Genomic DNA, 21,075 nt, shown 5'->3' with positions numbered 1-21,075 from the left:
CGTGGATTGATTCCCAATCGAAGAGTTCATCCGAGCTCTGCTAGATAATAATCATTTCAATTGCATGTGATGCGCCATTTGTTCTCATACCTCCCATCATTGCCCATGTCCTAATCCCATATCCATAAAATATCGTACAACATACATATTGAACCACGCCCGAAAATCCCCGGATAGCACCCGATGATCGAACGCCGAAAAGATGAAAAAGGTTGCGTGAAAGAATAATCAGTACCCTGCAATCAAAGCGAGTCAGTGGTCATCTCCGGAAAATCAGCCAGGATATTCATGTCACTTACCATTCTGTTCATGTCGCTCGTCTCCGTCGGTATCATCCTTGCCGTCACCACCCGCAGTAGAAGCGTTATTGGCAGCATCTTTGATGCCTTGATCATCACCACGCAGCGCCTCAAAGTAGCCCTTAATATCTTCGGCACTGACAGCCTGTCCACTCTCAGCGAAGGGCTGCAGGAACACCTTGAGTTTGTCGCGCAGGTGGTTGTATGCCATTGCGCCCTCGATGGCGCGCACCCGATCCATGTTGTTTAGTGCTGCCTCTCCGCGGTCGTAGATGCTGCCTGTGCCGACACTTGCAACACCGTTAGCCTGGCCGTCGTCAGACATGGGAGGCTCATATGTATCTTCTTCTTCGCGAAGCTGGGGGTGGGGAACAAGCTTGGGGAAGCACTCTGCGCAGCGGCACAGCTGACCATGGAAATCATCCAAGGCAAAAAGAGAGAATGATTCCATTGGAGTGGACTTGGGGAGCTCGGTGTGCTTGGGGGCGGAGGCCTTTGTAGAATAATTGTTCTCTTCCTTGGTAAGCTCCTGTTCCTTCATGACCTTCAGTGGATGCTCCTCGACGGGAGCTTCTTTCTCTTCTTCTTTAGTTCGCTTGGTGACAGGCTCTCCTTCGGTGGGCCCCTCATCATCTGCCTTGCGCTTTTTTGATTGTTCGGTCTTCTCCTGGCCCTTAGGTTCGGTCTCCTTAGGTCCAATGGCTGGTACAAAGAGATCTTCGATCACATTTGAGGCCTTCTTGAGTCCACCTTCCCGGAAAACCGGTGGCAAGAACCCAGGAGTGCCCGCATAGGGCTTAATCCAGGGGTTAGAGTCGATGCATTTGAAGCAAATCAGATGATCGAAATCATCCTCAGCGGGAAACCCGGGTGGGGGTTGATCTTCTTCTTCCTCGATAGAAGCATCATTAGTAGCATCACCACCACCGAGTCCATTGGCCTTGGGGAGGGCCTTGTTCCAATCACGCGACAAGCCAACGAGACACTCGGGGTGCCACCAGTCCTCGCCACAGCCTCCGGTATCGACGGTGCCAAGTCCCAGACACTGGTACATTGTCCCCTTTTCTGAATACGCATCGTACTGTTCGCCACAGCCACAGAACTGATTGCGAAAATTGTGGTTGTATGCGTTGCTTGATGCAGCCCCTTGGGAGTGTATACCCTTCTTGCCGGTTGCGGGATCTTCACGGAGTGTGCAACATGAAGATGGTGGTAAGCGGGTGGTTCCGCAGTCGCAAACAAAGTTACGCTTGTTGAAGAGCTCGACTAGTGTGTGCTCGCCGTGACAAGCGATCGAGCACGAGTAACAGATGCCAGCGGCAGTATAGGATTCGTTGGGGTCGGCAGGAGGGGGATTGCATGTGAGGCAAGCAAAGAGGACCTGTCGCAATGGTCCAAGGTCATATGTGCAAGAGTCAAAAGCCTAAAGTCAATAGGTTAGCTGTAGAACAAGTCGCGCGCCACCTGCTTCAAGGCACTCACATAGGGAAGAGCCTCGCGTGCATCTGCCTCTAGTTGGAGCTGGGACTCAATAAACCTGGATTTAGTTAGTATGATCAATTTAGTGATGTGGTGGAGAGTATTAGGGGAATGCGTCATACTCTTTCGCGGTCTGGGAATTCTGAGAGCCCATGCTCTCGCTACGAGCATCCTCGGTGAGCTGAGCAACAACCGAGTTCGGGGCGTCCATTGCTGTGGGGTTTATTTGTGTCCTTATCGTAGAAACTGGCAAGTAACGAAAACCCAAAGTCACGAGTGTCAAAGTGATGTGTTGAAAACGACGCGACGTGAGAGAGTCGCGACATAACTTAAAGTTTCTGCCGGCAGATGCAATAACATCAGGGCGGTCTACATTATACAGTATCTTTCCGTATCACCTCGACATTTCCAACCTTAGGTCATCCATCATTAATAAATTTAGGCTTCACTAATGGAGGCTCATGGTCACGGTAAAGCGAGTCCAGAAGTACATTGCCAGAAATCGAGCTGCCTTATTCCTGCAATTTTTTTCATATGGATTACTTCCTACACCGTCTCACGATAATCTCCGCCTCTTATCTTGTCGCGACGATGTTTTTTTCCTGGGGCAATGGGTCCATGTTCCATCAAAATGACGTAACTCGAGAGGCAGGAATCTTTGAAAGTATGGTGTGTGTGATCAAAACTTAGGTCACCTGATGGGCAGAAGAGAAAGTGAGAGAAGACTGTATAGGTAGTAACTTAGATGACAAGATTTGGGGTTTCCTCTGCGAATACCATACGGGAGAATGGCCAAATCTGTAGAAAATATCTGTCTTGAAAAATTGTAAAAGTTACGAACTTCCATCCCAATTGATCGACTGGCCAAGTGGTTAAGGCGTCTGTCTTACATTAAATATGTTGGAGTTTCACAGAAGGTCGCAGGTTCGATCCCTGCGTCGATCATTGAATTTTTGAGATTTCAATTTTTGCCCACTTCTTTAGCATGTTTTTTATCTTCACTTTTTTTGTTACTCTATTTCCACTTAAATTGCGATATATATATATATATACAAAAGAAACCAGAAAAGTATGTGAATATAGGGAACTGTGGAAAGCCCACCTTCCCAATCGGGGCTTAATTGAAACGCGTCGCGTCCAACACGCGACTCGCTGCACAGCTAGACTTTGCCGCCCCTTCTCCCTCCCTTCATTCTATCAACCACGCTACCACACATTCGAGAAAAAAAAACCCCGAAACATACACGCCACTTATCCATACTCATAATTTCCTGGCGACTGCACTTTTTTTTTAAATTTGCCTGTTAAAACACCCATACAATGGAGTGAGTGTTCCTCCTGAATTTTCTGCGCTTCAAAAACTAATGCACTACAGTCCGCTCCGAGCCAGCGACTCGGCCGCAAACCGTGGCCTGAGGGCCAATAATCGTAAGAGAGACAGAGAGGATGACATGTCCTCCCCGGCGCCATTGCCTCCTTCCAGTCGTATGTTGTCTTCTTTGTCGGGGCTGCGCCAATTTGAGACTGACAATGTTCATGTGTAGCCACTGCTCTGGGCTCCTCCCCTCCCCCAATCCCCTTTGACATGGGAGATGAAGATGAGGATGAGGACAGAGGTCTTGTGCAAGATATTGATGATATTGATGAACTGGCTGAAGACGAGGATGGCATTGACCTGTTCGGTGACAACTTCGAGCGGGATTATCGCGATGCAGCACAAGATCGCTATGAAAATGAAGGATACATCGATGATGACGAAGACCATGATGAAATTGATGCCGCAACTCGTCGGCAGTTGGATGCTCGCCTGAACCAGAGAGATCGTGAACTGGCACGTCGGCGCCGCATGCCTGCCGCCTTTTTACAAGATGATGACGATATGGAATTGGACCTGTCGCGCCAACCCCGACGACGCAGACACCATTATGATGAAGACCGTGAAGATATTGACATGGCCGACGAGGGTATGGAAGAGTTGTCATTGGAGGAACTGGCAGATGTGAAGGCAGCCAACATTACGGACTGGGTGACTCAGCCCCAGGTCCTTCGCTCCATCTACCGTGAATTCAAGGCCTTCCTGACAGAGTTTATCGACCCCACCGGCCAGTCTGTTTACGGTAACCGAATCAAGACATTGGGTGAAGTAAACTCCGCTTCGCTGGAGGTGTCTTACGCCCACCTAAGTGAGACAAAGGCAGCTCTGTCATATTTCCTTGCCAACGAGCCCACCGAAGTCCTGAAGGTGTTTGACCAGGTTGCGCTCGACGTTACTCTGTTCCACTACCCACAGTATCATGATATTCACAACGAGATCCACGTCCGCATCACCGATGTGCCAATCATTTACACTTTGCGCCAACTGCGCCAGTCGCATCTCAACTGCTTGATTCGTGTCGGTGGTGTCGTTACCCGTCGAACTGGTGTCTTCCCGCAGTTGAAGTATGTGATGTTCCTTTGCCAGAAGTGTGGTATCACATTGGGTCCGTTCCAGCAGGAAGCCAGTGCGGAGGTGAAGATCTCTTTCTGTCAGAACTGCCAGTCGCGTGGTCCCTTCACTGTCAATTCTGAAAAGACAGTCTACCGCAACTACCAGAAGTTGACTTTGCAGGAGTCGCCCGGCTCGGTTCCCGCAGGTCGTCTACCGCGGCAGCGTGAGGTCGTTTTGCTTGCCGATCTGATCGACAGTGCCAAACCCGGTGATGAGATCGAGATTACCGGCGTCTACCGCAACAGCTACGATGCCCAACTGAACAACAAAAACGGTTTCCCAGTTTTCGCTACCGTAATTGAAGCCAACCATGTGGTCAAGGCACACGACCAGCTGGCTGGTTTCAACCTGACAGAAGAGGATGAGCGCGAAATTCGGGCCCTCTCCCGTGACCCTGATATTGTGGACAAGATTGTTCGCTCTATGGCACCCAGTATTTACGGCCACCAGGACGTCAAGACTGCTGTTGCGCTTTCGCTCTTTGGTGGTGTTAGCAAGCAGGCACAGGGCAAGATGAATATCCGTGGTGATATCAACGTCCTTCTTCTTGGTGACCCCGGTACCGCCAAGTCTCAGGTGCTCAAGTTCGTTGAGAAGACAGCCCACCGTGCCGTGTTTGCCACTGGTCAGGGTGCTAGTGCCGTCGGTCTTACAGCCAGTGTTCGCCGCGATCCTCTCACCAGCGAATGGACGTTGGAAGGTGGTGCGCTTGTGTTGGCTGATCGGGGTGTTTGTCTTATCGATGAGTTCGACAAAATGAACGACCAGGATCGGACATCTATCCACGAAGCCATGGAACAGCAAACCATTTCCATCTCCAAGGCCGGTATTGTGACAACATTGCAGGCTCGCTGTGCTGTCGTGTCCGCCGCTAACCCGAAGGGTGGTCGGTACAACAGCTCGATCCCCTTCTCGGAGAATGTCGACTTGACAGACCCTATCTTGTCTCGTTTCGATATTCTCTGTGTGGTGCGTGATCTGGTTGACCCTGCCGAGGATGAGCGCTTGGCCAATTTCGTGATTGAGTCGCACCACCGTTCCAACCCTGCCCGTCCCCTCCGAAACGAAAAGGGCGACATGGTTGATTCCGACGGCAATCTCATTGACGGCGAGGGTTACCGTATCAACAGAGATGGTCAGAGACTTCCTCCGTCACAGGAGGAGATCGCCAGACGCGCGGCAGAGAAACAAAGAGCCGAAGAGGAGAGGGAGGGCGAGATCCCGCAGGAGCTCCTGCGGAAGTATATTATGTATGCTCGAGAGCGCTGCCACCCCAAGCTTTATCAGATCGATCAGGACAAGGTTGCTCGTCTCTTCGCAGACATGCGCCGTGAGTCCCTTGCTACTGGAGCGTACCCTATCACAGTAAGTTATCTCTCCACTTTTCATACATTGACACTTTTCTTACTCCAAATTCCTAGGTTCGTCACCTTGAAGCTATCATGCGTATTGCGGAATCTTTCTGCAAGATGCGCCTCTCGGAGTACTGCTCCTCGCTGGACATTGACCGTGCCATCGCTGTTACTGTGGATTCGTTCATCGGCAGCCAAAAAGTCAGCTGCAAGAAGGCACTCTCGCGTGCATTTGCCAAGTATGTTTCTTTCGGTTCTTGAATCTAGTAGAATATCGTACTAACCTCTTTCTCTCAGATATACACTCTCCAGACCCAAGCCCCAATCGAAGCGACGTGCGGGCATCCCTGTCTCAAACCCTCACCTGCCACGGGCTCAGTCTACCGCGCATTGAACAACTTTCTAGAAGGAGGGCTAGGGGTGCCCCGGTCGCATGGTTTCTTTTGTGTCTTATACCATCTTGTTTGCATTTTATTTGTGTGGCGTTTATGATAGGGGTTTCTCGAATTGGGCCATGATACGGTAATGAATGGAAAACCAATGAATGATATTTCAATGTTCGAGTTTATATATTTGAGATCGACTTAGATTGTCATGTAGCGGGCTGTACTCGCTTCTCGCCACCCTAGAACGCGCGGCACTATATATAAGTCATAAGTAACTCTTATATTAACAGACCTACCTACATATACCCAACGTGCTAGAATACCGGATACTTACTTTATTTTGTATCAACTTTTATATATACCTCTCTTCTCAACCAAACCCTCTCCATCCACATCCGGTATATAACTAGGGCAAGTCGGTGTGAGACATGGCAATACAAGATGGTGTTCCGATACCGGTCTATCAGGGTGATATATCTCATGGGATGAATATGTCTTTACCAATTCGAACAATATATGTAGCTTATCTGTATAAGTTCGACAATGCTTTCCTTCAGGTTATGACCTCATTTGAGATCGCATTCCAAACTGAGGAATGTTCGCTATCTGCCGAGTTCTCCGCATTATCTATCATATGCCGGTTAGACTATCTGGAGAGGTACTCCATATAGTATTCGAAATTCGACGTGCTGTATGCAAATAGAGGTATCATTTGAATTGGCATCTAGTCACCGCTCAGCATTCCAACCTTCTGTGGGTATCACTGCTGGGCACTGCACTGCGCTCATGGGAACTGGGGTTGCGTTCTCCCTTGACTCGGGAGATGAGCTCCGGATCTCTCTCTCGTGTGGGATCTGTAGATTGAAAGTAACCTGACAGAAGATATCTTGTCTACACATTCCAGGACTAGAAGATGACATCAAGATGGAATGTCAACGTGCTAACGTCATTCCCTGGCTATTTTTGGCAACCGAGGAATTTCAGAATCTCCCTTCAGGGTGTCTGATGTCTCTCGATGTCTTTCGATGTCCTTCGATGCCTTTCGATGTCTCTTGACGTCTCTTGATGTCCCTTTAAAGTCACTGTACATAGCAAGTTAGTATTCAACTGTCACAACGTGCCAAAGTGGGACCTCATGGTTTGGCCCCCTGAGACTATATTAAAGCCAGTCTGGGGATTCTCCAGAAAGAAAAAAAAACTTTAGACAATTAATAGAACAGCAAGGCATAATAGCACATGTAAAATATAAAATATAAACGATCGACAGGGCCAGTAAAGGCAGATATCAAAGGAGACGATCACTTGGACATTTTACGTATGCTCGCCTCTCCCGTGTTCCCCTTGCCCCCCCCCCCTCCTTTCTCCCTAAACTTCCTTTCTTTTTTTTTTCCCTTTCTCTCTTTAATTTTGTATTGACGGAAATATTGACAGTTGATATTTCCTTGTTACCCCTGATTATCACTGTTTCAGCAATACCTCCTGCCACTCTCTTCCGCATTCGTGCGACACTCAACGCGACATCTCATTGAACGCAAACAGCCTATCCACCCACACCTTGTTTCAGAGGTGGAATATCCATCACAATGAATGCCACTCCAGCGCTTGGGTATGCGCCGGGCGTCTCGCTGGCCCCGCAAGGTACGTAACCTGAAGCACCTATGATGGATCTCATGCGTGGCCGGGGATAGTTTGAACCCTCTCTGATCCTTAAAAATGACACATTCCCTTGGACTTGTTGGTCCCAAATATACCTTTCTACTTGTGACTGATTTGAAACGTCTCTACGAACAGAACACCAACCGTCTCCAACAGCTGCCAGTTTTGGCTCCAATAACCCTTTCCGAAACCGCGCTCTTTCCCCCTCAGTCGCTGGGTCTGTTTCATCAAACCGTCCGGAACGCCCACGTTCGACAAATCCATTCCTAGACGACACTGAGGCGATGTCCCCGCAGTCTGCCCCTGGCATGTCGACCGGTGCTAGTATGTTTTCTCCGATTGAGAAGACCGATATTTCGAGCAATACTCGGGAGCTCTTTGTATGTCCAGGAATATTGAACCTATGTGTTCAAATCAGGTCTAACCTCTTACCAGGAATCCCTCTCCCTCAACCCTGCTTCCCAGACAAATCGTCCTCACCCCGCACCTGATTCCACCCAACGTACTTCCTCGAATCGCAACAGACCCTCAAGGGAGCGCCCACCAGGACGATCAGCGGCGCCGAAAGAGAAAGACCTGCTCGACATATTCGCTGACCCCCCTGCGTTATCCCAAACCGCCAAGGATAAGGCGCCCCGTCGTCCCCGGCGGAACTCGGAGTCCTCGGTAATGGACCGAGGCTCGAAGTTGCTGGATCTTGATGATGACGAGAAGCGCCGACGCGAACGGCGTCATCGTGAGCGCGATGGTCGTAGCAAAGATGGCAAATCGCGGTCGGGTCGCAAGGATCGACGACTTGATATTATTGATAAGTTGGATGTGACGAGTATCTACGGTACTGGAAGTAAGTACCCTGGCTTTTTTTTCTTTCGCACTTTCTCTTTCACGAGTACACGACTAATATGCTAATTATCGTAATAGTGTTCCACCACGATGGTCCATTTGATGCCTGTAACCCCCATCGCAATCGCCGCGGTGTGCGTACCGCGCCAATGCAAGCTTTCCCCAAAGGTTCCACCAACATGGCTCTGGGCGGCGCAGGCCCCAACAACTCAAACATCGATCTCAACCTTTTCCATGGCAGAATGGAGGAAGGTCACAACGATTTCTCCACCGCTGCTCGCCGCAACCCCGAAACAGCCGTCATTGATCCCACTGCTCGAGTGGACCCGATCCATGGACCACAGAGTATGGGACTTGGAACCAGCACCTTCCTCGATGGAGTCCCGGCTAGTCGGTCTGCCATGGCACGCCGTCAGAGCGAGAATGAAGGCACCCCAGCACCGAATGGTGGTGGCCTTGCACGAAAGAAGAGTTTGGCCCAGCGACTACGTGGACGAGCTGCTGGACCTGGCCGCATTACTTCTCCAACTGACAACTATTCCCCCGCGCCACAAGTGAGCTCCAGTCATTCTACATCCGCCCGGAGCAACGAAAGAAACCCTTACTTCCAAGAAGAAGACGAATACGAGGAAGAGTGGGACAAGAAGGGATCGAGTATCGAAGCTCGTCTTGGAGGCGGCCGACTTCGATCGTCTAGCAGTCCCAAGCAAACTACTGGACTGGAGCGCAAACCCACCAACGATCGACCTTACGAAGAGTCGAAGCTTAACCCTGGTGGTAGCGGTGGGTTCTTGAACCGGATGAAGAGTCTGCGCAAACCCAAGCCGGAAAGACGTACTAGCGACTGAGTCACCTAGCAATCACACGTTGAGCCTACCCTGGAAATATATCGATGTAGCGAGCGGGCCTTTCTCATTCGGATGCACCTCCGGGATGTGTCAATCCCATGATTCCCCTTACCATCTCACCATCCAACTCCTCCATGGAGGAGGGATAATTCCACGCGTTAATACCCAGCATCGAGCACCGATGAACACACGGTGCTCAACATGGCGTTCATATATTTCGGAATAGAAGGCTTAAAACTGCTTCTGATTCCAGACCGCCATGAAACAGAATGCCCTGATCTTAAAGTCTTGAGATCCAGGCTATGATTCGGAGTTTCCAAGTTTATTCCCTTATTGTATCTCAATCAGCCTTGCTTTCAGAAACATGTATTTTTTTCCTATCAATTGCTGTTCCCCATATCAGTAGCTTTCAATAGGATATGATAATTGAAGTAGTTGGTTCTAACGCTGTTTAATCCCTGGTCTGTTGGTAAGAGTAACAGTCATACTCAGACATGGCATTTAATTATGTATGCCGCGCGTTTATTGTAAGATTCTATACGTTTCATGACACCAGGTCATGTGTGATACCACCACCCTATGGCCGGCGAATGACCATTGTACATCCTATGGTTTAGGTATGGGAATCGATGACCATGCTCTTATTAATGGATTCTATATATTTTAGGGCAATCGAAGATATAAATATGAAGTTTCATTATGCGCACTGGCAAGCCAAGCGCCATGCATATATTTTTCGTGCGATATAAGTTTTGCATTTTTCGTTCCCTCGGGCCTCCATTAGAAGACAGCACAATGCTCTCTGTAGGTGGTATCTCAAACCATGCGTTGCTACTATGTTTCTAGCTGTAGCTAACGCCCACTGAAACTGGTAACGATTGTTGCTATGACTTTGTATACATATGCATACGCAATATTATATCAGTGATGATCCTCAGGATATCTAAGAAGTAACATTTGCCGTGAAAATCTGTCTCCATCATCTCTAGCTCTATCCATAATTGAGCTCTGTATCCCTTCAAACTCGCCTACATATTTTACACCATGGGCCGATATTCGCCGAAACCCCTCAATGTATACACTGTCTCCACTGCTTCTGGCCTCGAACAAACCTACTCAAACATCTTCGTTTAATCCAATGAGAAGAAGAATGGGAAGATACATGAAAAGATACAAGGCGACCTCCACTCCTTCATCGCCCACAGTAACAGCTCATCGGGCGTGTTTCACCGGCCTTTAACAGCAAATTACAATCTCTAATTCTTAGGGACTACCCTTTTTGAGGGCTATCGTGAAAACTGGGACGAGGTGCTGCAGTGTCTGCCTGATCTGTGCCCGGGTAGTCAACTGATTATGAGGGCTGCATCTCTCATCGACGTGGAGGGGAGAAGTCAGCCGCGGAAGTCCTATTCTGCGAAGATTTTGACCCAGTTGGCAACTAAGGAGATCTTGATGATCTCTCCCCAAATGGCAAACTGGCTCAAGTTGTTGAAGCAGTGAGACTGATCTGTTGATTCTGTTGTGTATATAGTCCGTGTTATTGAACCTATTGGTATTTATCGGCTTACAAGTCGGCTTCTATAGGTAGAGTAATATTGGATCACTGGTATCGGCTTGGGAGACTGAACAGATTTCAAACAATAGAGAGGCGCTTTTATGATTTCTTTGAAAAAAGAAACAGAATAAGAATAGAACAAGAGACAAGGGATACTTAAGAGCGAACGTTCGCCTTATAAATCTGCCTCCATATTATCTCCAAGTCTACATCATCAAGCTCTCTATTCCCCGAGTCCTACAAGGAAAACCTCAAAAGCGACCACATACTATGGACAGCATCGGTAATACTGTGGAGAATATCACCAGCAGCATGGATAAGATCGCTTTGACCAATACCACATACACGGTCTACCTCGTCAAAATACAACCCACTCACCCCGAAGGTGGCTTGGCAATCTTGGTCAAAGCCAATAAAGATGCTGGTGACATTCACTTTATTGCGCCTAACAGAGTTGGGGACCATCTGCACTACCACCGTGTGGCTATCCAGCCCCATGAAATAGGAAGAATTCCAATGCCAATAGGCACTACCATTGCCCAGAACTATCCTGGGAGTTGGGATGAGTCGCTAAAGCAACTGCCTTTGTTAGCTAAGCCCAACCAGCAAGATATGCTGACACTCTTGGCTTTGCCACTGAAGGTATCTCAGTGGACTCAGCTGGCTAGGGCCATGCTAGAGAATGCTGGGATTTTGAAGGAATTTGAAGCTACTCCAATCACATTTCGTGTTGAAAGTTGAGATGGTATAGGATGTAGATGGAAGCTAAGAAAGAAGGGTACATAGTTGGAGTATGGATCAACGGCAGAGAGTTCAGTGGGTATAGACATTTTATGAGAGCCGAGGCATTGCATATTAGAATTCTTTTGAAATTGAGATTTCTTTCAGCTTGAATAAGAGATATGTATTTTTATTGTTTCGATGTTTGTATTTGACCTCAATGGACGCTGTCGTCCACCGTAGAGTCCCACCTTTGAAGCTCCCCAGCTTCTGCCATTTCGACACTTCTCTGCATCACCACCATGGAGGATCGACCAACCCTGACCAACCCGCGCTTCACTCTCGAACTTGAGTTCGTCTCATCTCTCGCCAATCCTTACTATCTGTCACACCTGGCAGTCACATATCCCAATCTCTTGGGTATCTCTCGTGCCGATGATGACGATGATTCCTCTTCGCCAGATGCCCAGGCGTTTGCAGCCTACCTAGCCTACCTTTACTCCTACTGGAAGACACCCGAGTACTCTCAGTTTCTCACTCACCCGGGCCCCACATTACGAGCGCTTCGACTGCTCCAGGAGGACAACTTCCGCCGTGACATTATTCTACCCCAGGTCATTGAAGGTCTGGCAGGGGTCAGTGTCCCTGACCCGGCTCAGACGGAGACCGATACAGCAGATGAAAAGCAGGATGGTCCAAATGGAAAGACATGATGGGCCTAAATCCAGGACCTACGTTCGATGCGACCGAGATGGGTGGGCATGTTTCCTGCAAAACATACAAACACACCGCGCCCTGGCAGATCCAAGTTGTACATTGCACATGACATTTACACTCCGGTGATTTTATTACCACCAAAATCAGCTTTTGACAAAGTTGAGTGGTCTGCTTTGAGCGTGACTCTTCTCACTTTGTACTGTTTTCCATCTTTCAAGAGACATCTGGAAGGTGGGATACTAGCAAGAAGTGGGTATATCCCTGGGAAATCGGATTTTCTTAAGCTGATTCTGTCCAAGCCCACTACGATACAAAATGCCCATTTGAATGACCTAGCAGACTTCCAAGGTTGTCATACTAGTAGATATAGAAGAGATGGAACAGGTTTCACCTCGAAACCAATTCCGATAGGACACTAAGAATGAATCGGATTGTGGATCTTAAGGGATCTACATATTATTGAAGTCTATGCCTCGGTGGTTAAGAAAGAATATAAGCGACATAGGATTTTAAAAAAAAGTAAAAGAATGCAATCCAGACCGTTAGTAATGACTAATGGCTAATTAATCGGCATGCATGGCGTAAATTTGCTATATTAACGTCCTATGGGGGTTTTATAGAGCGTGGCCGAGTGGCCATAAGATGCTTAGGTATCTATCACCTGTGACCGAGGACCTAGGCCGAGGCTCTAGAGGATCAACTTTTCAACAACAGAGGCGGGGGGAAAGGACCAAGCGTGAAGCTTCCAGGTTGGTATTGTACCTATATAGCCCCTTGAAGGTATGTAGTCATTTTGGGGTTACCACATATGCTCTGGCAATTACTACAGGCAGTATTTTCTCAATCTTGAGTGAGAAAATATATATAAATTATCCCCAAAGATTAAGCCCTTCTATAAGAAGTACCCTATATGGTACTCCAGGGCGTAAATGTCAGATAAACAAGGCAATATAGAATACGCCCAAGAAGTTCCCGAGAGCCCAACCTTGTTTTGGTTTTTTTTTCCTTCCTCTCTCAACTTCCAGCTCGATGTTTTCACTTCCATTTTAAAGATTTCTGGGTCATTTTCAGACTATAATAGAGCCCCACCCCCTGGTGATCCGCCCTGAACTATCCGTACCTCATCAACTCCTCCACGTTGCGGTTCGGGCATTCCATCTTTCCTATGGCCCTTAACTAGTCATCCAGCAACCCCTCCGACTTGTCTCCAATTTGCCTTCACACATACAAAGTCCGTTGCGCTATTTCGTGGATCCCCGTCACCCGGAACTGCATGTGGCACTACGTTTTCCAATGGAGTCCGTTCGCCAGTCTTGTCGGCCAAAGCACCAGGTCTTGACCTTAAAATGTTATCCTAAATACCAGAAGGGGGTATCGGAAGTCCGGCCGAATCCCAGCGAACTCTCATACCTGCTGTATTATACGAGCACGCGCCGCAGCAAACTGACCAAGGTCGGCGGTTTCCTGGAGAAGAGAGTTGCCCGGGATGTCTGGAGACGCAGAATAGGGTGAGTACAGATTTCTGATCAACCGAATCATGCGCACTCGAGATGAATGGCTGACCGATCTCATTACACAGAAATGTCCAGGTGGCCCTGCATATCCTGGCTGCGCTCATTGAAAAAGTTCCTCGCGACCTTCCTATCTACGCCCGATCCGTCATGACAATCATCGATACCGTTTTGCGATCCAATGACATAAATATGGTGGAGGAATCAATTGTCGCCTTCGAAATGTTCTGCCGGCATCAGGATATTGCGGCTATCGCGGCTGACCAGGGCCTCGCCCAGCAATACCGAGAAGTCGTGCGAACCTACGCCAGTTTTGCCGACCCGGGATTTACATCCCACCCGAACGCAAATTTCAGCCCTCAGGTGGCCATCCGATGGAGAAACGTAGGATTGCTAGCCATTAGAAGCGTGGTCAGCTCAGAGACCATGGCCGCCGACGGAGGAACATCGCTGAAGCTCTGTTTGCCGGTGATCCTGAAGAACCTCTATTCTGACGATGAGGATCTTCTTCCGACTTTGAAGGCCAAGCTAACCGAAACCGACTTGAATGAACGTGAGGCGCCCAAACCCCGCCGAATGAGTGTCAACACGGTGCACACAGTGGATACGGCAGAGGGGGACCCCGAGCTGGCAGCACAGTCAGCCGCCGAGGCGGATCGAAAGGCGGAAATGGACGCTCGGCTCTTGGCCCTGCGCTGTCTCGAGCAAACCATCGTTTCGGGGAGTAACCGGGGCCAGATCCGTATTACAGTAACGGTCATTCTACAGTTCATCTCAAGCAAGGGCTTCCCACAGTGCGAAAAGCGTGTCCAGATCATGGAGGGCAAAGGTGGCAACTGGGCAACATCTCTGATCGAACTTATTGCCAACTGGTGTCCGGTGCAAGTTCGTTTTATCATCTTGATCACAGCTATGGAAATCCTCCACGATACGAGCCCCAAGGAGGATGCGTTAGAGGCATCGTTCACCATTCTCTCTGTGGTGGATTGGCTTCTCAGATCGTCTGTGAACATGATTGGACTCAGTGTCATGGACATCCTCTATGGACTCATGCACTACGCTTCTGATATACTCTCACCACCAGAGCGTACTGGGTCTGCAGAATCAGAGAAGGAACCAAATCGACAAACTCAAATCGTGTCACCGATCTCTCCCCGACGACATGATCTTCTTACGCTACTAGAGCAGTGTATTGGAGATCTTGCAACGCACATCTACTACGGAGACCAAGTCGCAGATATGATGCGGGCTATTCTCAGGCGTTTCAAGCCTAGTTTCCACCATGAGAGTTCCACACCATCTCCATTGGCAACTGTTCACGAAACTGGATTGACACCTGGGGGATCGACAAATTCCGGATCCGAGACAAATGGAGAGAAACCAAACACAGAATGCTTCTCGCATGCTGCCACTAAACTGACTGCTCTCCGAGCTGTCAAGGCTATCTTGGTTGTGGCGAATTCAAGGACGCCAGCAACCATGTCTGGCGCGGAATCTAGACATCCAGTCGGAATCCATGTGTGGGAAGGAACCCAAGTCCTTCTTCGTGATGTGGACCGTGATGTTCGGTATGCCTATACCGATGCATTCCTGTCATGGCTGCAGATTGAGACCAATGGGAGCGACCTCAAGGTGCGATTAGATTCACCCAAGTACATCAAGACAACCTCGAAGAGAGACCCCGAGCAGACGGATAGGTCGACTCGACGAGGTACCTCAGCCTCTGGGAACCAGAGGGACAAAGTGGGGCTGGTGGCACAGTCAAATTTCCTCCGTCTCCTGCACCTGGGTATCTACGATGCTGCACTCGAGTTAGCTGGCGAGGAGTCCGAGGTTCTTCTGTTGCACCTACTTCTTGCAAAGCTTGTCGAGAACCTCGGGGTGAATGCCGCTCAATTCGGTCTTCCTATGATCCTTAAATTGCAAGACGACTTGTTTACATCTATGGATCTGAGTTCCTTCGCAGCTCGCGTTAACATTGGAAGCTTGGTACACGGATACCTTCTTGCGCTGTCTGAGCATTTCGACATGCAGTCTTCCCCCGTGGGTCTTGAGATAAGTAATGAGATTCAAGAACGACAAGCCAAGGGATATTGGCTTTCCAAAATCCGCCTGCCGCCAGTCGATCTTTATGCCATTGTTTTTGACAACGAGGGGAGGTCTGGCAATGATTCCACGCCGCCTCCATTGACACTCTTCCGTAATGTCGAAGGACTTGTCTATATGATTGACGAGTCTTACCGCAAATCGACACCTTCTCCTCCACGAAGCCCCTCGATCTCTTCTCCAGCACGAGGATTTACATTCCCGGTCCTTGGACACTCCACAGGAACAGTGAAATCCCAGGTTGAGGGCGGCCTCCCATCCGTCGTGAGAGAACAGATGTTGTCTCCGTGGTCTCGCGAGGCATGCTTGGCAACTCTCGATAAGGAAAGCACTGGAGCGTCATCCATCAATGGCTCTCGAGCTACTGCAAATGCTCGCAACAACCAAACCAACGGGGCTACGAATGGCTCACCCGCCGGGTCTCAACATCACCGCCGCATGAGCATTCCGGAGATATCGGGCTCGTCATCCCACGGCTCGAGCAGAGGCTCTCCCGTCCGCGTCAATGAGCTTCGACGCGTGCTTTCGGTTACTAACGACTCCCATGATCGACGCCTCAGTCCATTGCGTGGACGAATTGACGCGTCGAATGCCAGTTCCATTTCTTCTGGGAGCGAAAGCATGATCAGCGGCAACTTCTCTGTTTCCGAGATAGATGGAGATGCTGCTTCAATCCAACCAGAGAGTCAACAAATACTCGGTGAAGATGGAACAGAGACACCCCGCGCTTCGGCCGCGGAAAATAATCTCCCAGGCGATAAAGGCTCAACCGACGAATCTCCGAATCGTGTTGATTCAGACGCAGAAATCCCTCCCGTCCCACCGATCCCAGTCGGCTTGTCGATCCCAGGTGGTTTCCCGAACGGCTCACAGCGTTCGCTGACATCATATGATCGCCCATCCACCGCGCCGGGTCCCTCGCCACTGTCTTCGGTGAGAGACAGGGCTGAAGCTAGTGCCTTAAACAACAAACCTCTAAATCGCAACAAGAGCCGATCCAACCATAGTCTTGCTACAGCTGGACTTCCTGAACTCTCAACCGACTATGAGTCCAATGCCCTGGAAGGCAACCACCAAGATCAATTGAGGAAGCTCTTGGATGGGTTCCTTTCGCCTGGCGAGACCACGCTGACAAATGGGAACCGCCCAGAAACTGCCAAACCTGCTTCTAAGACTCCGCTGGGCGGATCTCACAGCAGGCGACAGGTTAGCGGAGGCCTTGGTCGGCCACCTTATTGATCCTTTTGTTTAATTTGCACCTTTGCGTCATTCTCCAAGCATCTTTGCAGCCATCTCAATTCCCTGGCTCTTCATATGTTTATATAATTTTCTTTCTGTTATCGGTTCTTTCCCCCCCACCCCGCCTTTCCTTGCATGGATATTGTCTTCGCTCATGTTGAATGCTGGGTTGCTGGCTGGGTTGCTGGCTGGTAAACCTCTAACCTGTTCGAGACACGCATGTCCTTTCTGATTTGTTGGTTTCCCCCATTCGGTGTCTATCCTTGTGATCTTTTTCTTTTCCACTTGCATATTTTATTTTGAAAGCTCAGGCACTCACATTTTTTTATTTGTTAAACTTGCGATGGATAGTCGCAGTGTGGTGTATCTACATAGCTACATTGTCGGTAGACATAAAATAGACGGTGCTAGAACAAACATGGCAAGGCATCGTAGTTGTATACATGTGTAAGTAGATAGCCATATGCGGTATTCGATTGGACTTTGACTTTGCTACTAGTATCTAAAAGAAAGCACACGCAGTGGGATATCATACGGTAAAAGAAAACGCCCAAGAGAAGAGAGATCGACTAAAGCCCGCGCTGCTGCACAACGAGACCAGGCGCCGAACGACTCGACTCCTTTAGCGGAGCAAAATATTGTTCAAAAGCCTTGCGCAGGGTCTTTTCAGACAGGTGCATATGCTGACCAGGGGCAGTATTGAAATCTAGCTTCCCCTGTTCATGAAGCTGCTTCAGTCCCAGCCAATCTTCCTTGTAGATCGGCCTCTCATGGAGAGGCGTCACCTCGCCAGTAGTGGCATTAACCTCGGAGAAGAAAGCACTTTCCCTAGGAACAGCAACAGTATCTTCCTCAAACATGAACATCGCAAACCGATTCAACGACGCCAGATTCTTCTTGTATGTCTCGTTCTTGACCACGCGCTCATTGTTGATATCCGCTAGGAAATTGCTGTGCTCGAGGTACGAATCCAGTTCTTCTGGGTCGCGGAAGTACTGTGCCGGCACGACTCGCGACTGCGCAAAGCTCGTCCACCGCCCTGATCGTAATAGTTCCTCCGCCCCTTTACAAAACCAGTTGCCAAAGTCACACGACTCAAACGCCGAGATGCCGTTGTGCTGACTGCCGAATGTGACGAGGTTGTGGACGGGTGGGGTGTTGCACCGCTCGATGTACCCGCGTAGGAATTGACCACCTTGTGAGAAACCTAGCGCGTTGATGGCTGGCGCTGTACTGAGGATTGGGTCTGCGGCGAGCTGTTCGCAGACTAGGGCGATTTGCTCCGTGACGTTGCCGAAGAAGGTTGCGGAGCGGTCTCCGCTGCCGTCGTTGGCGAGTCGGATGAGGTGCACGTATGTGCCGGGATTGGTGGATTCGGCTAGTTTGGCAACTTGAGTGAGCCCTTCGCGTTCGAAGTCGTCACCCAGACCGTGCCAGATCACGAGAGGAAGCTGGGTTCCGCTGGCTGCATCTGTGGTGGATTGCCACGGGAGCGCGACTGAGAGAGCATTGGTAGCTAGTGTAGCTAAAAGTATAATTGAACGCATGATTGAATGATGGAACTGCCAAGTGATCTTCAAGATGCCCGCGCCGTTGATAATTGGAGATGGCTGTGGAGACGGAAATGACGTTGCTTCGGCAAGTACAAATCATGTGATGACCGAATGCAGTAATCTATATCTATAAGAACAAAAAACAGTTACATTATATGATGTACATGTAAAATAGACTAAGTAGCAGGCTTGACTGGATCCAGGGATATTAGTGGTTTATTCCTGGTATAATGAACTAAGTGTTTCCCTTCAGGTGCCTTAGGCGGTGTTGCTTGCGCACCTCGGAAAGATCTAACGGCACTGCCATGTTACTGTTGGTCTACGACGTAGCTAGCAGGTTACCCATAGGAGAGTTCCGCCGGAGTAAGAGATGTGCTTCCCCGCACCGATCTGAGATGCGGACTCTGAGAACATGCGACATTCATTTGACTTCACCTCAACATTATACACTGCTGGGTCATAGCCCACGCCGAGGTCATTGCGAACGGGGAAACAGATTGGCAACCCAGGTAGCTGTCAGGTTCTCTTTCCCCAGGTACTGTTCCACAGAAGGAGATCCTTCATGGTCAAGTAACATTGACTGTGATGATATGCTGTTCATGACCACCCCTGAGCTGCCATTAGATTGCGCCACTGGTCGTCCGTTGATCTCAAACTGGATGTCTTCTTTAGTGGTATCGATCACCGAAGATGAATTTCTGCTTCTTCGTGGAGGTCTGGGTCGCTCGAAAAAGATAGCCTCATTGTTGTTAGCTACCAGTCGTTTTCTGTCCTTGTCATTCAGCTTTCGTCGCTTCCCAAACCGCTCGACTTCCTCCACAGATGTAAATGCAAGCTCAAGTGGACGTGTAACAGACACAGCTGCCCAATCAGGTTCTTTCAGCAGCTGGCGCTTGACCTCGCTCAAGCCAGTGCCATTTCGAGAGGACCGATCACCAGTCGAATGCAAGGCCGGTTCTTCCGCAACTCTAGAATCGGCGCAATCATGGGTTAGTACAAGGCCCACCACATGAATTACCAGAGGCAAAGTCAGAACCAATCAACAGTTTTTGACTGACTGATTTCCATTTGTCTCTGCCTCATCCTTTTCTCTAGTGCTCGAGCCCTTGAATCCAATATTAAGAAAGTTACGAAATGGCGAGGGCGGGGGAATGACCGTGTTCTTTTGAAGTCTCGACTTGGCGAAATTCTGTTTTTGAGCTTTGGTCAACAGGCCTGAGCGATTGTGATGACGCTGCAGCTGGCCGCCTGTCCAATTCATTATGCCAAGGAATGGAGAGAGTGGGGAGTGGATTAGCCTCTAAAGCGACGGATGTGAGTGTTTGCTTAGGATGGGAACAATGCAAACAGTACAAACCCATGTACACGTGATCTCACCACATACAAAAATCTTTCTCATCTTTTTTCTTCCTCCTTTTCTCCGTCAATCATATCCCTGACTGCCACAGCCTCGAATATGACTTGTGTTTCATGACAACTCATCACTCACTCCCGACAATTCCCGCTAACAGGTAAGCACATTATTGTTTTTTCTCTCTCTCCTTCTATTCCGAAGGGCATTTGCCTTTTGTGATGAACAACCAATATTAAAGCATAGTTCACCTGAGATCTTCGGATTGCTGAACGAAAACATATTCCATTTTACATTTTCTGATCTTGTCAACCTTGATATCCTTTATTTTTCAATACACCACTTCTTTTGAACTTGGCTAACTGAAATAAAAAGACCTGAAATTAGGAAAATCTGCATTGCTGCCCAACGTGGGTCTGACTCTGGCACGCCCCGTCCCGTTATCCAGTAATCTTAGTTATATTCTATTTCTTTACAATCACATTTGCCATTTACCATTTATTTATTGTTTCACTACGTATATAATATGCTCGAGTCTTGACGCTGTACAAAGTGACCTCATGCTGCAGGTATATTTCCCGTGGCGCTCCGACGTGGAATTCTCTCCTCCATACGATACATGTCCAGGTGCAACCAAGTTGTACATCTCATCGAACACGCGAGTGCATCTGCCGATCGTCCAATTCGGACATCATCCTGCAGCGTCCTTTCTTCTATCACCAATCATACTCCTCGCCAAGCACTCAAGACGCCGGGCTCGTCTCACCGCTAGAAGGTATCCCTCCACTCAGTCAAACGAACACCCCCCCCCAATCTGCAGGTGCCATCACCGCCAGTCTGCAGTACTGGCTCTCAGGGTGCCAACAGCGCACTCGTCTCCTGCGCAATGTGAGACTGGCACACGCCATGTTTGATGGCCCACAGACCCTCCAAAGTCCGAGCTTTCGTTTGTGCGTGTGCTAAAAGGCCGCT

At 49.1% G+C, this 21,075-nt stretch overlaps 8 protein-coding genes across 8 annotated transcripts; 5 read left to right on the top strand and 3 right to left on the bottom strand.

Moving 5' to 3' along the window:
- Nucleotides 1-228: 228 nt before the first annotated feature.
- On the bottom strand, nt 229-1,989 carry N7447_008074 (putative metaphase-anaphase transition protein (Mlo2); the record flags this gene model as incomplete). Its single annotated transcript, XM_057232336.1, has 4 exons — nt 229-236; nt 300-1,722; nt 1,782-1,836; nt 1,901-1,989. 4 exons carry the CDS (start codon nt 1,987-1,989, stop codon nt 229-231), a joined length of 1,575 nt encoding a protein of 524 aa, XP_057081878.1.
- Nucleotides 1,990-3,098: 1,109 nt separating this feature from the next.
- Nucleotides 3,099-6,012, top strand: N7447_008073 (MCM DNA helicase complex subunit MCM2; the record flags this gene model as incomplete). The annotated part of the gene is made up of 5 exons (XM_057232335.1): nt 3,099-3,103; nt 3,154-3,263; nt 3,323-5,631; nt 5,688-5,857; nt 5,916-6,012. The coding sequence occupies 5 exons, from the start codon at nt 3,099-3,101 to the stop codon at nt 6,010-6,012; spliced, it is 2,691 nt and encodes an 896-aa protein (XP_057081877.1).
- Nucleotides 6,013-7,587: 1,575 nt separating this feature from the next.
- N7447_008072 (Pal1 family protein) lies at nt 7,588-9,351 on the top strand (the record flags this gene model as incomplete). Its single annotated transcript, XM_057232334.1, has 4 exons — nt 7,588-7,642; nt 7,796-8,040; nt 8,096-8,504; nt 8,582-9,351. 4 exons carry the CDS (start codon nt 7,588-7,590, stop codon nt 9,349-9,351), a joined length of 1,479 nt encoding a protein of 492 aa, XP_057081876.1.
- Nucleotides 9,352-11,176: 1,825 nt separating this feature from the next.
- N7447_008071 (uncharacterized protein) lies at nt 11,177-11,647 on the top strand (the record flags this gene model as incomplete). The annotated part of the gene is made up of 1 exon (XM_057232333.1): nt 11,177-11,647. The coding sequence occupies one exon, from the start codon at nt 11,177-11,179 to the stop codon at nt 11,645-11,647; it is 471 nt and encodes a 156-aa protein (XP_057081875.1).
- A 281-nt stretch (nt 11,648-11,928) lies between these two features.
- N7447_008070 (mediator of RNA polymerase II transcription subunit 31) lies at nt 11,929-12,339 on the top strand (the record flags this gene model as incomplete). Its single annotated transcript, XM_057232332.1, has 1 exon — nt 11,929-12,339. The coding sequence occupies one exon, from the start codon at nt 11,929-11,931 to the stop codon at nt 12,337-12,339; it is 411 nt and encodes a 136-aa protein (XP_057081874.1).
- A 1,297-nt stretch (nt 12,340-13,636) lies between these two features.
- N7447_008069 (uncharacterized protein) lies at nt 13,637-17,199 on the top strand (the record flags this gene model as incomplete). The annotated part of the gene is made up of 2 exons (XM_057232331.1): nt 13,637-13,851; nt 13,923-17,199. 2 exons carry the CDS (start codon nt 13,637-13,639, stop codon nt 17,197-17,199), a joined length of 3,492 nt encoding a protein of 1,163 aa, XP_057081873.1.
- Nucleotides 17,200-17,768: 569 nt separating this feature from the next.
- N7447_008068 (palmitoyl-protein thioesterase family protein) lies at nt 17,769-18,746 on the bottom strand (the record flags this gene model as incomplete). The annotated part of the gene is made up of 1 exon (XM_057232330.1): nt 17,769-18,746. The coding sequence occupies one exon, from the start codon at nt 18,744-18,746 to the stop codon at nt 17,769-17,771; it is 978 nt and encodes a 325-aa protein (XP_057081872.1).
- A 481-nt stretch (nt 18,747-19,227) lies between these two features.
- N7447_008067 (uncharacterized protein) lies at nt 19,228-20,013 on the bottom strand (the record flags this gene model as incomplete). The annotated part of the gene is made up of 2 exons (XM_057232329.1): nt 19,228-19,720; nt 19,811-20,013. The coding sequence occupies 2 exons, from the start codon at nt 20,011-20,013 to the stop codon at nt 19,228-19,230; spliced, it is 696 nt and encodes a 231-aa protein (XP_057081871.1).
- Between the last annotated feature and the right edge of the window lie 1,062 nt (nt 20,014-21,075).

Source organism: Penicillium robsamsonii (assembly GCF_028829455.1).
Source record: "Penicillium robsamsonii strain IBT 29466 chromosome Unknown utg000005l_segment0_segment0, whole genome shotgun sequence".
NCBI lineage: Eukaryota > Fungi > Ascomycota > Eurotiomycetes > Eurotiales > Aspergillaceae > Penicillium > Penicillium robsamsonii.
The sequence above is the reverse complement of the archived record's forward strand: the minus strand, read 5'-3'. Positions and strand labels throughout refer to the sequence as shown.